Source organism: Mercenaria mercenaria, chromosome 11 (assembly GCF_021730395.1).
Source record: "Mercenaria mercenaria strain notata chromosome 11, MADL_Memer_1, whole genome shotgun sequence".
Classification (NCBI taxonomy): Eukaryota; Metazoa; Mollusca; class Bivalvia; order Venerida; family Veneridae; genus Mercenaria; species Mercenaria mercenaria.
This window is the reverse complement of record NC_069371.1, coordinates 49,582,856-49,598,902: the sequence shown is the minus strand read 5'-3', so window position 1 is coordinate 49,598,902 and position 16,047 is coordinate 49,582,856. Positions and strand designations below refer to the sequence as shown.

At 36.1% G+C, this 16,047-nt stretch overlaps 1 protein-coding gene across 1 annotated transcript in view; it reads right to left on the bottom strand.

Moving 5' to 3' along the window:
* The window catches only part of LOC123531730 (mediator of RNA polymerase II transcription subunit 1-like), a 53,026-nt gene that overhangs the window by 32,821 nt on the left and 4,158 nt on the right, over window positions 1–16,047 (bottom strand). Inside the window, exons 2-3 of the mRNA XM_045312950.2 lie at window positions 5,732–5,850; window positions 813–891 (exon numbers count right to left, since the gene is read on the bottom strand). Of these exons, the coding sequence (XP_045168885.2) occupies window positions 813–891; window positions 5,732–5,850 (198 nt within the window). The remainder of the gene's footprint in view (window positions 1–812; window positions 892–5,731; window positions 5,851–16,047) is intronic.

Here is a 16,047-nt window from a genome sequence, read left to right as displayed (position 1 = left end):
CAATAGCTTTGATAGTTTAGGAGAAAAATTGACCTAAACATAAAACTTAACCAAGAAATCTGATATTCTCTAAGTACAAAAGGGGCCATAAATCTTGCAAAAAGCAAGATGGAGTTATGTTTCTTGCTATACAGGGTCAGCTTATGATGGTGAACAAGTATTCCAAGTTTCAAAGCAATAGCTTTGATAGTTTAGGAGAAAAGCTGACCTAAACATAAAACTTAACCAGGCAACGCCGACGCCGACAACCGCTCAAGTGATGACAATAACTCATCATTTTTTTTCAAAAAATCAGATGAGCTAAAAATGAAATTCACTGACTTTTCCCTTTACTAAACTATACTTTTCACTGACCAATACCACAATATTTTTTCGGCCTCCACCTCCCCTACGGTTATACAATCCACCCTTTTATATTTATTTTGTTTCAGATATGACACTTTCATTAACAAAATACCAAAAATATATGAGTGTAAACATTATAATGTTGTTATAAGTCAGTGACAATAATTGACTTCATTTGACTATACACATTTACACCAAAGTGTGTTAACTTTGGAAATACTTATAAATACTGCTTGAAGACTGCCATAGCCAGTGAATATTTTAAACATAGACCCAGAATTTTCGTTTTACCCTGACTTTTCTAAAATTTCATTTTTTACTGACCATTATCAAGACTTCCCTGACAATTCACTGACCTTGAAAAAAAGTCATTTTCCCCTGACTTTTCAAGGTAAGTGCCTAAGTGGCAACCCTGTTTTTAAACACATTGAGATCTTTTTTTTTCATATCATACTGCAATTACTTACTTTTCATAGCTCTGTGCAGTTTATCAAGGCAGTTCTGAATAGATGACTTCTCTAGGGCGTCAGCCTGTAACCGCTTGTCCTGTAAAAACATCAACAATTTTTGCTTTACGTACTGGTTCATAATCACTTAATATTAATCCTGTTATTACAATGATGAATATTCAGACACCCTGTCTCCACAATTTTTAACAAATATTCATTCTAAATGTGTAACTCAAATTTCGCATACATGTGTATCCTGTTAATACGACAGTTATTAACTGCCAGAGCCCCTGTACTGTTATCATATTAATATATTCAGACCTATCCTCAGTTCTAACATCAACCAGTTGTTAGTCAAATTTTCCACTTTTCTATAATTATCACCTCAATGAAAATATTCGGTTCTTTCCCAAGCGACGAAAAAATCAAATCAAACTACACAATTTCTATGAAATGTGCATGTACATGCATATTATGAAGTATATTGTACACATCTGGCGCATTACAATATAGAACATGCAACTTTCCTTTATTAAACAGGAACTGCAAGATGTCACAATATATGAACATCATAGCAAACTGCATTTTTTTTTTTTTTTTAAATTACGCTCCTCTTACTGAGTCGATTATTAATTTTTTCATTGATCAATGGCAAGACTTCATTTGCACAAAATTGAAACTGACCAATCATGGCGTTAATGCCGCTTTATTTGAAAACAAATAAGAATAGAGTCTATTTATGCTGACATCATACCTACGATAACAAGAGGACCATGATGGTCCTGAATCGCTCACCTCTTCCCACATGACCCAGTTTTGAGTATGACGTCGTTTTTTCTATTATTTGACATAGTGACCTAGTTTTTGAGCTCATGTGAGTAGACCCAGTTTTGAACTTGACCTAGATATTATCAAGATAAAAATTCTGACCAATTTTCATGAAGATCCATTGAAAAATATGGTCTCTAGAGAGGTCACAAGGTTTTTCTATTATTTGACCTATTGACCTAGTTTTCGGAGGTACGTGACCCTGTTTTGAACTTTACCTAGATATCATCAAGGCGAAATTTCAGATCAATTTTAATGAAGATCCATTGATAAATATGGCCTCTAGAGAGGTCAAAAGATTTTAATAATTTTAGACCTACTGGCCTAGTTTTTGACCGCAGTTGACCCAGTTCAAAACTTGACCTAGACATCATCAAGATGAACATTCAGACCAACTTTCATACAGATCCCATGAAAAGTATGGCCTCTAGAGAGGTCACAATGTTTTTTTATTATTTGACCTACTGACCTAGCTTTATAAGGCACGTGACCCAGTTTCAAACTTGACCTAGATATCATTAAGGTGAACTTTCTGACCAATTTTTATGCAGATCCATTCACAAGAATGGCCTCTAGAGAGGTCACAAGGTTTTTCTATTTTTAGAACTACTGACCTAGTTTTTGACTGCACATGACCCTGTTTCGAACCTGACCTAGATATCATCAAGATGAACATTCAGACCAATTTTCATACAGATTCCATGAAAAATATGGCCTTTAGAGAGGTCACAAGGTTTTTCTATTATTTGACCTACTGACCTAGTTTTTGATGGCACGTGACCCACTTTCGAACTTGACCTAGATATCATCAAGATGAACATTCAGACCAACTTTCATACAGATCCCATGAAAATTATGGCCTCTAGAGAGGTCACAAGGTTTTTCTATTATTTGACCTACTGACCTAGTTTTTGACGGCACGTGACCCAGTTTCGAACTTGACCTAGATATCATCAAGATGAACATTCTGACCAATTTTCATTAGGATCTCATGAAATATATGGCCTCTAGAGAGGTAACAAGGTTTTTCTATTTTTAGACCTACTGACCTAGTTTTTGACCGCACCTGACCCAGTTTCAAACTTGACCTAGATATCATCAAGATGAACATTCTGACCAATTTTCATGAAGATCTTGTGAACTAGAAAATGCTTTTGTAAAAAAGCGCATGTCTCCCCCAATGCAAAGTCCTATAGGCAAGAAGTCAATAGGGGTCAGGAGTGAAAGTCAAAGAGACACTGATGGTTGGCAGCAATAGGGATCATCTACTTGGCATGTCCAGTCATCCTGCTAAATTTCAACACTCTTGGCCTAGTGGTTCTCAAGTCACTGTTCAGGCTCCTGTGACCTTGACCTTTGATCAAGTGACCTCAAAATAATTAGGGGTCATCTACTCTGCATGTCTAATCATCCTATTAAGTTTCAACATTGTAGGTCAAGTGGTTCTCAAGTTATTTCCAAAAAATTATTTTACATGAACAGGCCACTGTGACCTTGACCTTTAATAGACTGACCCCAAAATCAATAGGGGTCATCTACTCTGCATGTTCAATCATCCTATAAAGTTTCAACATTCTGGGTCAAGTGGTTCTCAAGTTATTGATCGGAACTGGTTATCAATGTTCAGGCCCCTGTGACCTTGACCTTTAACGGAGTGACCCCAAAAACAATAGGGGTCATTTACTCTGCATGAACAATCATCCTATGAAGTTTCAACATTCTGGGTCGAGAGGTTCTCAAGTTATTGATTGGAAATGGTTTTCAATGTTCAGGCCCCTGTGGCCTTGACCTTTAACATAGTGACCCTAAAATCGTTAGGGGTCCTCTACTCTGCATGACCAATCATCCTATGAAGTTTCATCATTCTGGGTTAAGTGGTTATCAAGTTACTGACCTGAAATGGTTTTCAATGTTCAGGCCCCTGTGACTTTGACCTTTCACAGAGTGATCCCAAAATCGTTAGGGGTCACCTACTCTGCATGACCAATCATCCTATTAAGTTTCAACATTCTGGGTCAAGTGGTTCTCAAGTTACTGACAGGAAATGGTTTTCAATGTTCAGGCCCCTGTGACCTTGACCTTTAATGGAGTGACCCCAAAATCGATAAGGGTCATCTACTTTGCATGTACAATCATCCTATGAAGTTTCAACATTCTGGGTCTAGTGGTTCTCTAGTTATTAATCGGAAATGGTTTTCCATGTTCAGGCCTCTGTGACCTTGACCTTTGATGGAGTGACCCCAAAATCAATAGGGGTCATCTACTCTTTATGACCAATCATCCTATTAAGTTTCAACATTCTGGGTCAAGTGGTTCTGTAGTTATTGATCGGAAATGGCTTTCAATGTTCAGGCCCCTGTGACCTTGACCTTTGACGGAGTGACCCCAAAATCAAGAGGGGTCATCTACTCTTTATGACCAATCCTCCTATGAAGTTTCAACATTCTGGGTCAAGTGGTTCTCTAGTTATTGATCGGAAATGGCTTTCAATGTTCAGGCCCCCGTGACTTTGACCTTTGACGGAGTGACCCCAAAATCAATGGGGGTCATCTACTCTTCATGACCAATTAATAAGTTTCAACATTCTGGGTCAAGTGGTTCTCTAGTTATTGATCGGAAATGGTTTTCAATGTTCAGGCCCCTGTGACCTTGACCTTTGACGGAGTGACCCCAAAATCAATAGGGGTCGTCTACTCCAGCAGCCCTACAACCCTATGAAGTTTGAAGGTTCTAGGTCAAATGGTTCTCCAGTTATTGCTCGGAAATGAAATGGGACGGACAGACGGACGGAAGGACGGACGGACAGGGCAAAAACAATATGTCTCCTGGGGGAGACATAAATATATGGCCTCTAGAGAGGTCACAAGGTTTTTCTATTTCTAGACCTACTGACCTAGTTTTTGATGGTGCGTGACCCAGTTTCGAACTTGACCTAGATATCATCAAGATGAACATTCTGACCAACTTTCATAAAGATCCCATGAAAAATGTGACCTCTAGAGTGGTCACAAGCAAAAGTTTACGGACGGATGGACGCACGGACGGACGACGGACACCGCGCAATCACAAAAGCTCACCTTGTCACTTTGTGACAGGTGAGCTAAAAAAGGATTGTTTAAAAATGTACACTTCCAATGCAGCTAATATTTTAGTCTGTTACCTAGGCAATTTCAAAGTGAACACTCAACATGTCTGACGGTAGCTGATGACTTGCAATTTTCTCGACAAAGACGTTAAATACTGCTACCTTATATTAATAACCGATATCTACCATTTTCTAGACTACAGGAAAGCCATGATGGCTCTATCACCCACCTGAATACTTGTACAAGTAAATATTGTCCTCTACGAAAATATATTTTTCTTACTCAAGAGCAACAACTCTGGAGCTACTGGTGCCATCTTGTCCGCTTACTTGCGGCCATGTTAAATTTAGTGCTAGTTTCATTACGAAGCTGCTACGGCAATGAGTTTTCTACATTGTAATCAACACTCTCAAACTGAAACTTTTACTGAGGTGAGCTACAGACGCAAGTGTAGGGATAAAAAAAAAATCAAAATTATATCACATTTCATTATATTTTGAAAATGACTCTTTCCTTTTCTACTTACTGGGTAAAATACTTGTAAAATTACACTTTTGCATGAAGTTATTGTATAAAATTACAACTCATCACTTTTGGAAGATTGCAGTTATAATTAATAAAAGTTAAGATGTGCAAATTTCTTTTAAGAATGTCAATATTTAATAATAAGGCTCTTCAAAAGTGGAAGATTTTATGGAACCACTTTACATATTCAACATGTACAAACATGATGCGAGTGACTTCATTCAGACCTTGTGTAACTTGGTTTTAACTGTAAACATTCAAGACAAGAAATAAATGCAAAATTTGTGTGTTCTGCATACGTATTAAGTTCAAATTATCTTTCAACTGTGCACACCAATGTATTTTTAAACTAAAGATGGCTCGCTTGTTGCTAAAAACTAGTGTTTAGTATGAAGTAAGGAACTTTGGATGGCAGTAAAATTCAGCTCTGAGTTGGGTTTAAACATACAGCTCATCCTGTCCGCCTCTGTGACTCCCTATTATTTTATAAAGACTTACATTTGCAATGGCCATGCGGATTGCCTTAACACTGTCCGTCCAAGACTTGTGTTGACTGCAGCGACTTCGAAGACGCTCCATCAGGCCAGAATGAGGTTTGCTTTTCTTCAGAACCTTGTCTGAAATTAAAACATATAAAATATAAGTTGTCCATGCTAACTCAATATGAACCCTTTCCAAAGCAACCTACATCACAATGTATTTCATTACACCATCAAGGTGGTAAGGGGGCAAAGAAAATGCTCCCAGTTACAATTCGCTCTTTTTAAAGTTCCATACGGCTTTAAATTTTATGTGATAAAAAGATGAAACAGCTGCCAAAAATGATGTTATCCATAATTACATGGTTAGAAAAAAACACTTATTTCAAATAAATACAACACATGACTTTATAAAGCAAGAATAATAAAGAGAGGTAATAAAATTAGAAACATAAAGGGAGGTAAAAACTACACTGGATTCAGTAAAAGTGTCCACTTTGTTAATCAGTATCCAAACCTCTGACAAATAAGACGCCACCTTTAGGCCTTACAAACAACGGCATTATGAGTCTTAACAAGAGCACCGCCTTGCGGGTGCTGACGCTCATCTGATTTTTTTTGTGTAATAGAAATATTGTCCTACCCATGATTTTCTAAGTCTAAAAAGGGCCATCTTTCTTGCAAAAAGCAGGATAGAGTTATGTTTCTTGATGTACAGTGTCCACTTATGATGGTGAAAAACTGTTGCAAGTTTTAAAGCAATAGCTTTAATAGTTTATGAGAAAAGTTGACTTAAACATAATACTCAACCAAGAAAATGATTTTCTAAGTCCAAAAGGGGCAATAATTATTGCAAAAAGCAGGATGGAGTTATGTTGCTTGCTGTACAGGGTCAGCTTATGATGGTGAACAAGTGTTGCAAGTTTCAAAGCAATAGCTTTGATAGTTTAAGAGAAAAAGTTGACCTAAACATAAAACTTAACCAAGAAATCTGATATTTTCTAAGTCAAAAAGGGGCCATAAATCTTGCAAAAAGCAGGACGGAGTTATGTTTCTTGCTATACAGGGTCAACTTATGATGGTAAACAAGTGTTGCAAGTTTTAAAGCAATAGCTTTGATAGTTTAGGATAAAAGCTGACCTAAACATAAAACTTAACCAAGAAAACTGATTTTCTAAGTCCAAAAGGGGCAATAAATCTTGCAAAAAGCAAGATGGAGTTATGATTCTTGACGTACAGGGTCTGCTTATGATGGTGAACAAGTATTCCAAGTTTCAAAGCAATAGCTTTGATAGTTTAGGAGAAAAGTTGACCTAAACATAAAACTTAACCAAGAAATCTGATATTTTCTAAGTACAAAAGGGGCCATAAATCTTGCAAAAAGCAAGATGGAGTTATGTTTCTTGCTATACAGGGTCAGCTTATGATGGTGAACAAGTATTCCAAGTTTCAAAGCAATAGCTTTGATAGTTTAGGAGAAAAGCTGACCTAAACATAAAACTTAACCAGGCAACGCCGACGCAGACGCCGACGCCGACGCCGACAACCGCTCAAGTGATGACAATAACTCATCATTTTTTTTCAAAAAATCAGATGAGCTAAAAAAATAATGGAATTTAAATGGAATTTTTAAGCATTATCCTGGTTTCTATCGGATAAATGGGAGACAATAAATTAAAACGTGTTCCTATGAAATTTGATTTGATAAATAAGGCAAACAAAAAGCTCAATCTCACACATTTTAATTAGCACCATTTTTTTTTAACTGAATGTCTCATGGTCATTTTTTTTTGCAAATTAGGGGTCTTAAATACAAGATATTACAGACTTTAGTGGCATATGATTACTGTGGCAAATTGATGGCAAATTCGGTATTAATGGTAGTGCTGTTTGACATAATTATGTAGGTTTCACATTTTAAGAACAAATAAACAAAAGAAAAAATTCTTTCAGAAAAAAAAATTGTCTTGATGTCTAAAAATTTACATCCCCGCGAGACATAGCAGTTTCTGCTTAAACCATGAAATTTTGTGCAAACCAAATTAACTGATTTCACAGTACATCAAAACTAATGATCTCTGACCGAGGAATTTATTTAGCAAATTTTATCTTTCAAGTTTGCAGGGCTTTTAAGTCATACCAATACTTATTAGGTCTTATGGCAACTTTAAAGCCTTAAATGGTGTAGGAAGACCTATGACTGTTTCAAACAGGAGTCGGCACCTGGGTAAAACATCTGACATGCATTACCCCAGCTAGTTTGATGCCTCGAAAGTTCTCTCGTGATGGCCCTCAAAGGCGAGGAGCACACACCTGAAAGTCAGCGACAGTGACCACTCGGCAACAGAGGCCCCACTATTAATATCTTTGGCATCATATTTTGAAGTAATACAGGACAGTTTGCTATTGACAACAATATACAATGTACTATAGTGTTCTAGTTAGCAGTATAACCCAAATAAAATTTATTTAACAATCTCAAATTTAAGCTTGTTGCTTCAATAAAATAAAATGTTTTTAAAAAAAAAGTCCATGAGTGTACATAGGCTGATCAACATTCTCTAGCCTAGTATGACCCAACATTCTCCAACAACATTCTAACAGCACACAATTCCGTTAATAGCATCCATCCAATAACTTACTGTGCCTTGATGAAAAAAACTGACCATAAACATGTTGCAATGAGAAAGCTCCCATCAACTAGTTGTGTACAACCGAAAGTCTCCAGAAACGCGAGCAAAAATATGAGAAAATTTGTATTTTTTTCCATCCAAATATGCACTATTGGAAACAAGCAGTCAAGTATTGATTATAACTAATGAACATTCTGTGTCTAATTAGTTGCTATAACGTGAAGGCTAGCACACTGCTGGAATACGCAAGACGACAAGTGAGTATTGGCTTTTTCCCGTCATGAATGAGACACTAGATGAGGCGAGCTTTGTAAACAAACCTTGCTTCTTTCTGACCTACATAATTTCCACACTAATGTTTTCTTTAATCTGCAGACAAATGAGACTGACCATGAATGAAAACGCTTTGTAATCCTGGTCTAAGCTGAAAACTATTTCCTTTAGTAGACTGTTGAATGCCATGTACATTTGAAACAAAAAGCTCAACACCCAACATAATATTATCTATTATTTGTAAATCATGATAAAAACAACTTATTTATGCTAAGTTCTACAATTGCATAACTGCTTTTGTCTCCATTTTTCCATTTATAAAAAGTTTTTCTTCAAGCCAACTTGACTATTTTTACAACAATCATACTTTTTTATGAACCAGTTCCTGGTAAAACTGAAATTTGTTGCAATTTGTTTATCAAATGACCTGGCCACTATTTAGCTGACTGTGTCAGAACAATATATCAATTTTAAGCTCTACCCAACCATCATTTACAGGGTTCGACAAATCCCCTCATAAATTAATACAAGAAGTCAGCTCTGGGTGAGTGGAACTTGCTGTAACAGTGTTGCACTCATCCTGGAATCTTTAAACAAACTATAAATACATTGTTAACAGAGCTGCATGGACGTCAGATATATTTCTAACTCTAAAATCTGTCCCATTCCCTCACAAGATACAGCATTATAATAAGACTGCTAAACGCTTGACAGTCCGTGAACAGATTGCAGTATGGAAGGTTTTCACTGGACTTTAAAAACTGCAGGACGAGTACAAATTGCAGCAGGACAAGTGAAAATTCTAGTCATACAAGATGGCTTGCTTACAAAAAAAACTGTAAAGCCCTGATTTACTACGTATCTTTTGACAGTAAAGGTCCTCCTCAAACCTTTTTCTTTTCGCCAAAGGGAACACAATGTCATGTCCATTGTACAATGTATGTAGAACTCAACATCTGTTTGTTAAGAAATCAATCGAAAGAATTGTTTGTTAGTTTTGCCGGGTTTAAAGTCGCACCAACACAATTAAAGGTCATACGGCGACTTTCCAACTTTGATGGTGGAGGCAGACCCCAGGTGCATTATTTCATCACGGGTGGGCACCTGGGTAGAACCACCAACCTTGTTCAAAAGAAAGTTATTTTTCTTTTTGTTTTATTTATAATTAAATCTGGTTTACACTATCTGTGCAGAGACATTAACATAATTATAAATTTTATATCAAATGGATACCTAACATTTGAAGTTCAAAAAAAAACAAGAGCTGTCGGAGGACAGCAACGCTCGACTATTCAACAGCCTTGTCGCTTGAATGAATACGGAAGTCGAAAAAGGGGCATAATTTAGTAAATAAGTAAAATAGGGTTATGGAACCTGCATAATGCTTATCAGCTCATGATAGTGAACAAGGTATGAAGTTTCAATCCATTCCCATTAGTGGGTACTGAGATACCAGCTTACATATAAGAATTTAACCCAAAAATCCTAAGTTGAAAAAGGGGCATAATTTTGTAAAATGCGAAGTTGAGTTATTGACCCTTTGCACTGCATGTCATATCATGACAGTGAACTAGTGTGTTAAGTTTCAATCCATTCCCATTAGTGGATACTGAGATACCAGCTTACATACAAAAACTTAACCAAAAATTTCTATGTTGAAAAAGGGGCATAATTTTGTAAAAAAGCAAAATAAAGTTATGGGACCTGCTTTGTGCATGTCAGATCATGACAGTGAACAAGTGTGTGAAGTTTCAATCCATTCCCATTAGTGAGTACTGAGATACCAGCTTACATACAAAACCTTAACCAAAAAATTGTAAGTCGAAAAAGGGGCATAATTTTGTAAAAAAGCAAAATAGAGTTATGGAACCTGTGCAATGTAAGTCAGTTTATCACAGTAAATAAGTGTGTGAAGTTTCAATCCATTCCCACATGTGGTTACTGAGATACCAGCTTACATACAAAACTTAACCAAAATATCTAAGTCGAAAAAGGGCATAATTTTGTAAAAAGCAAACAGAGTTATGGAACCTGTGCAATGTAAGTCAGTTATCACAGTAAATAAGTGTGTGAAGTTTCATTCATTCCCAAGTGGTTGCTGAGATACAGCTTAATACAAAAACTTAACCAAATCGGGACGCGGACGCCGACGCATGGGCGAGTCCAAAAGCTCTACTGTTCTATGAATAGTCGAGCTAAAAATCATGCACTACGCATTAACGTTATCTTCAATTGTAGAACCTTTACCAGTTATCTATGAAACAAGAGGACCATGATGGTCCTGAATCGCTCACCTCTTCCCACATGACTCAGTTTTGAGTATGACATCGTTTTTTTCTATTATTTCATATAGTGACCTAGTCTTTGAGCTCATGTGACCCAGTTTTGAACCTGACCTAGATATTTTCAAGAAAAAAATTCTGACCAATTTTCATGAAGATCCATTTAAAAATATGGTCTCTAGAGAGGTCACAAGGTTTTTCTATTATTTGACCTATTGACCTAGTTTTCGAAGGTACGTGACCCTGTTTTGAACTTTACCTAGATATCATCAAGGTGAACATTCTCACTAATTTTCATGAAGATCTCATGAAAAAAATGGCCTCTAGAGAGGTCACAAGGTTTTTCTATGTTTATACCTACTGGCCTAGTTTTTGACCGCATGTGACCCAGTTTCGAAAATGACCTAGATATCATCAAGATAAACATTCAGACCAACTTTCATACAGATCCCATGAAAAATATGGCCTTTAGAGAGATCACAAGGTTTTCCTATAATTTGACCTACTGACCTAGTTTTTGATAGCACGTGACCCACGTTACCAACTGACCTAGTTTTTGACCGCACGTGACCCAGTTTCGAAAATGACCTAGATATCATCAAGGTGAACATTCAGATCAATTTTCATGAAGATCCATTGAAAAATATGGCCTCTAGAGAGGTCAAAAGATTTTTCTAATTTTAGACCTACTGACCTAGTTTTTGACCACAGTTGACCCAGTTTCAAAACTGACCTAGATATCATCAAGATGAACATTCAGACCAATTTTCATACAGATCCCATGAAAAAGTATGGCCTCTAGAGAGGTCACAAGGTTTTTTTATTATTTGACCTACCGACCTAGTTTTTTAAGGCATGTGACCCAGTTTCAAACTTGACCTAGATATCACCAAGGTGAACATTCTGGCCAATTTTCATGAAGATCCATTCAAGGGTATGGCCTCTAGAGAGGTCACAAGGTTTTTCTATTATTTGACCTACTGACCTAGTTTTTTTAGACATGTGACCCACTTTCGAACCTGACCTAGATATCATCAAGGTGAACATTCTGACCAATTTTCATGAAGATCTCATGAAATATATGGCCTCTAGAGAGGTCACAAGGTTTTTTTATTTTTAGACCTACTGACCTAGTTTTTGACCGCACGTGACCCAGTTTCGAACTTGACCTAGATATCATCAAGATGAACATTCAGACCAACTTTCATACAGATCCCATGAAAAATATGGCCTTTAGAGAGGTCACAAGGTTTTTCTATTATTTGACCTACTGACCTAGTTTTTGATGGCACGTAACCCAGTTTCGAACTTGACCTAGATATCATCAAGGTGAACGTTCTGACCAATTTTCATGAAGATCTTGTGAAATATATGGCCTCTAGAGAGGTCACAAGGTTTTTCTATTTTTAGACCTACTGACCTAGTTTTTGACGGCACTTGACCCAGTTTTGAACTTGACCTAGATATCATCAAGGTGAACATTCTGACCAATTTTCATGAAGATCTCATGAAATATATGGCCTCTAGAGAGGTCACAAGGTTTTTTTATTTTTAGACCTACTGACCTAGTTTTTGAAGGCACGTGACCCAGTTTCGAACTTGACCTAGATATCATCAAGGTGAACATTCTTACCAACTTTCATAAACATCCCACGAAAAATGTGACCTCTAGAGTGGTCACAAGCAAAAGTTTACGGACGGACGGACTAACGCACGGACGGACGGACGACAGACGCTGCGTGATCACAAAAGCTCACCTTGTCACTATGTGACAGGTGAGCTAAAAATAGCTACTAGTGAGCTATTAGCTATAGTTTAACTAATTAACATTTCAGACTGAACCGGAAAAAAATCACTGTACTAAACCTGATCGAAAGAAAAGCAACTCACTTCTACTAACGTCCATTTTTTTACGAGCACATAATAACAGCTTCCAGTATGTTCATCTAAAACATCTATATTCTGTATCACTTACGTGACAGCTGGCTGAATTTCATTTATCAAGCTTCTTTAAATGTACATGAATCTAAAATAAACTGTTAACTAAATCAATACGGTATAAATGTCTTTATTCAACCAACAATCAGTTGTTACAGAAACAAAAGTGTCTGGTAAGCATATAAATTTTACCTGAATTTCAGAAACTGAGAACTACTAGAGTAATATTCTTCTATTTACTGCACACATAAACTTAAATGTCTATTTTACAGCACTGGCAAAAATAGTGTGAAAATTGTTACATGTTCCATCAATAAAAAATCACAATTTTTTTTTACATATAACTTTATAAGTAGGACTTACAGAGTGTGTGATGCAATGTGTATGACTAAAGTATATTTTTGACAATATCATATTCAAGTACTCTGACACTAAAATAAAAAAGTTAAATGGTAATTATGTTTGTGTGAAAACTAAGAACTTGGTGTTTTCTCAATCCATAAACTATCCTGCAGCAATGAGAAAACAAAATTGATTCGGAATCATCAGACACCTGGATCGTGGGTTTCAGATAGCGTATTCGCTACGGTTGTCAATGCAAGGCTTAAGTCTTGTTAGTTTTCCTCCATGGTGCGACTATTAGTTATGCCTTCAAGATATTTTTGTACTTAGATAATACAACAAAATGCACATGTTTCTTAAACCTAAAAAAAACCAAGCAAATTCGATAATTGTATCTCGTAAGTTTTTAAAGCACATTTTAATTAGTTCAACGTAGGACTTTACAAGAAAAATAATCGTTCTTATCAAAGTAATTTAAACAGAAACAATGTTTTATTATTTAAGATACTATATAATTATGTATTCTTTGTTCTCTGACAAAAGTCGAATATATTTTGAATGGTATGTGATCAGTATTGCTCTGGTGAACGAGTGGGGAATGTACAATTCGTAATAAATATGCGGTTGAAAATAACTAAAATAAAATGATAAAAACTATTATACAAAATTGCGGGGTTTAGGGTCGTGACAAGATTTAGTGACAGTTTGAGGTGTAATTCAAATGTATAAAATCCAAGCATGTTTGGAAAATGAACGATGAATTTAAAAATAGTGACTACCAATGGTAATTTGTTATGTACAAAATGTCGGATTTTAAACAAATAAAGGCAAGTACTTAATTTGAACAAATAAGTCGCACGACTGAATTGTGAAAAATTATGGTGTCAAATTTGTTTGATAGTCTTTAGATTCTGCGAGGTAAATATCATCAAAGTATGAACTGAATATTTCAAGTACCTAGTTAGGTTAATCAAAAGTAACTTCTAACATTCTGATAAAGCTAGCGACGACTAAATACACCACAGAACCGATGGTGAGTAACAGCAATGCAGTTTTAATATTTCCAACTTTAACTGCAATGCTCACGGGGACATAGCAATAATTATTCACTTCGTCCTTAAAATTACCTCAAAAGTAATGAATTGTTTGTGTGCAACACATAAAACTCTGGTATTCTTTCAACCCAAAAGACTGAGCCGCAGCATGAGAAAACCAACATATTGCATTTGCGACCAGCATGCATCCAGACCAACCTGCGCATCCGTGCGGTCTTGTCAGGATCCATGCTATTCGCTTAAGGTTTCTCTAATTACAATAGGCTTTGAAAGTGCTGTGTTGGTTTTCTCATGGTGCGGCTCAATTAATGTTATGTCTTCATTTTGTGTGTCCCTTTCCAGACTCCTAAACAACCAAAATGCACTGTTGTGCTCACCCAAAAAAAACAAGCAAATTCGATGAATTGGTATCCTCCGCCGAAAGGGTTTGTGGTGAGGAATGGCAAAAAAATATGTCTGGCAAAAAGTTAAGGATGTTAACAAGAAGCAAATAATTTCATTAGTCAAAGTAAATTTAACAGAAAACAATTGTTTAATTAAAGAGTACATAATAAATGTATGATACTTACTTTGATCCTGACTAAAGAATATATTTTGAATGGGATGCATGATCAGTGATGGGCATGACTGGGTGGAGGAGCAAGGTGGGGGAATGGTACAACTTGCCTGTTGATAAATATTCATGGAAGGTTAGAAAAAAATCTAAAATAAGGAATGATAAAAAAAATAAAAAATTGGGGTTTGGGGGGGAAAGGGAGTGTGACCAAGCAAGTGGGTGACCGGTGTGGGTGTGCACTTCACATGTTTAAAATAAATGTTCATGGAAATGATGAAAAGAAATTTAATGAAATTCTACCAAATGGTAAGTTTGTTATGTACAAAAGGATTTTTATACAATTAAAGGCAATAACTCTTAATTTCAAATAAATCCAAACGAAACTTGTGTGACACAACCAATTAAGGTGATCTAAATTCGTTTAAGTTTCATAGTTCTAGGTCAAATATATCAAAAGTTATGAAACTGCCAATTTATAGTACCCATATAGTTAACACTAAAAACTTCTAAGGGCCATAACTCTGGTATAACTGGGCAATCGACTGAAACTTGACAGGCCACATGAACTCATCGTGGTGAACATGTATATGAAGTTTTTATATAAATATTCCAACCATTTCCTAGATATGGCTCCGAACGGACGAGACAACGCCAAAACTATATCCCTCCGACTTTCGTGGGGGATAATTAAAATAAACAAAGCAGGACCATGTGCGGGTGCTGACTGTCACGACGTCTTCATATTTTGTCCGCGTTTAATAGATAATAGGCTCTACATGTTTTAAGTTAAAAAAGGCCATCAAGATCAGTACAAATTAAGCCAATAGTGTTTATGTTTTACTGATAATTACTTTCAAGTCAGAAAAATGTTCAAGTAAACATTCGGAAGACAATAGCTTGCCTAGTTCTAAGACAGTTGATTAGCCAGATTTTCTAATTGCTCATTATCGAAAGTGATTTTTAAGTGCTAAAAGTGGAATAATATCAAAGCTGATGCATTTTGCTGACTTGCTGTACTTAGAGATCAGCTAAATGTGAACAAGTCAAGTCAAAGATGCTTAGATATTAAAGAAAAAGTTACCTAAACATAAAACTTAACCTCAAAATCTGATATTGTCTTAAAGTCAAAAGGGGCCATTAATTCTTCGCAAAAAGCAGAATGCTGAGTTATGTTTCTTGCATGTACAGGTCAACGTTATTATGATGAACAAGTGTTAGATTCATAGCAAATGCATTTGAATAATTTTAGCAAAAAA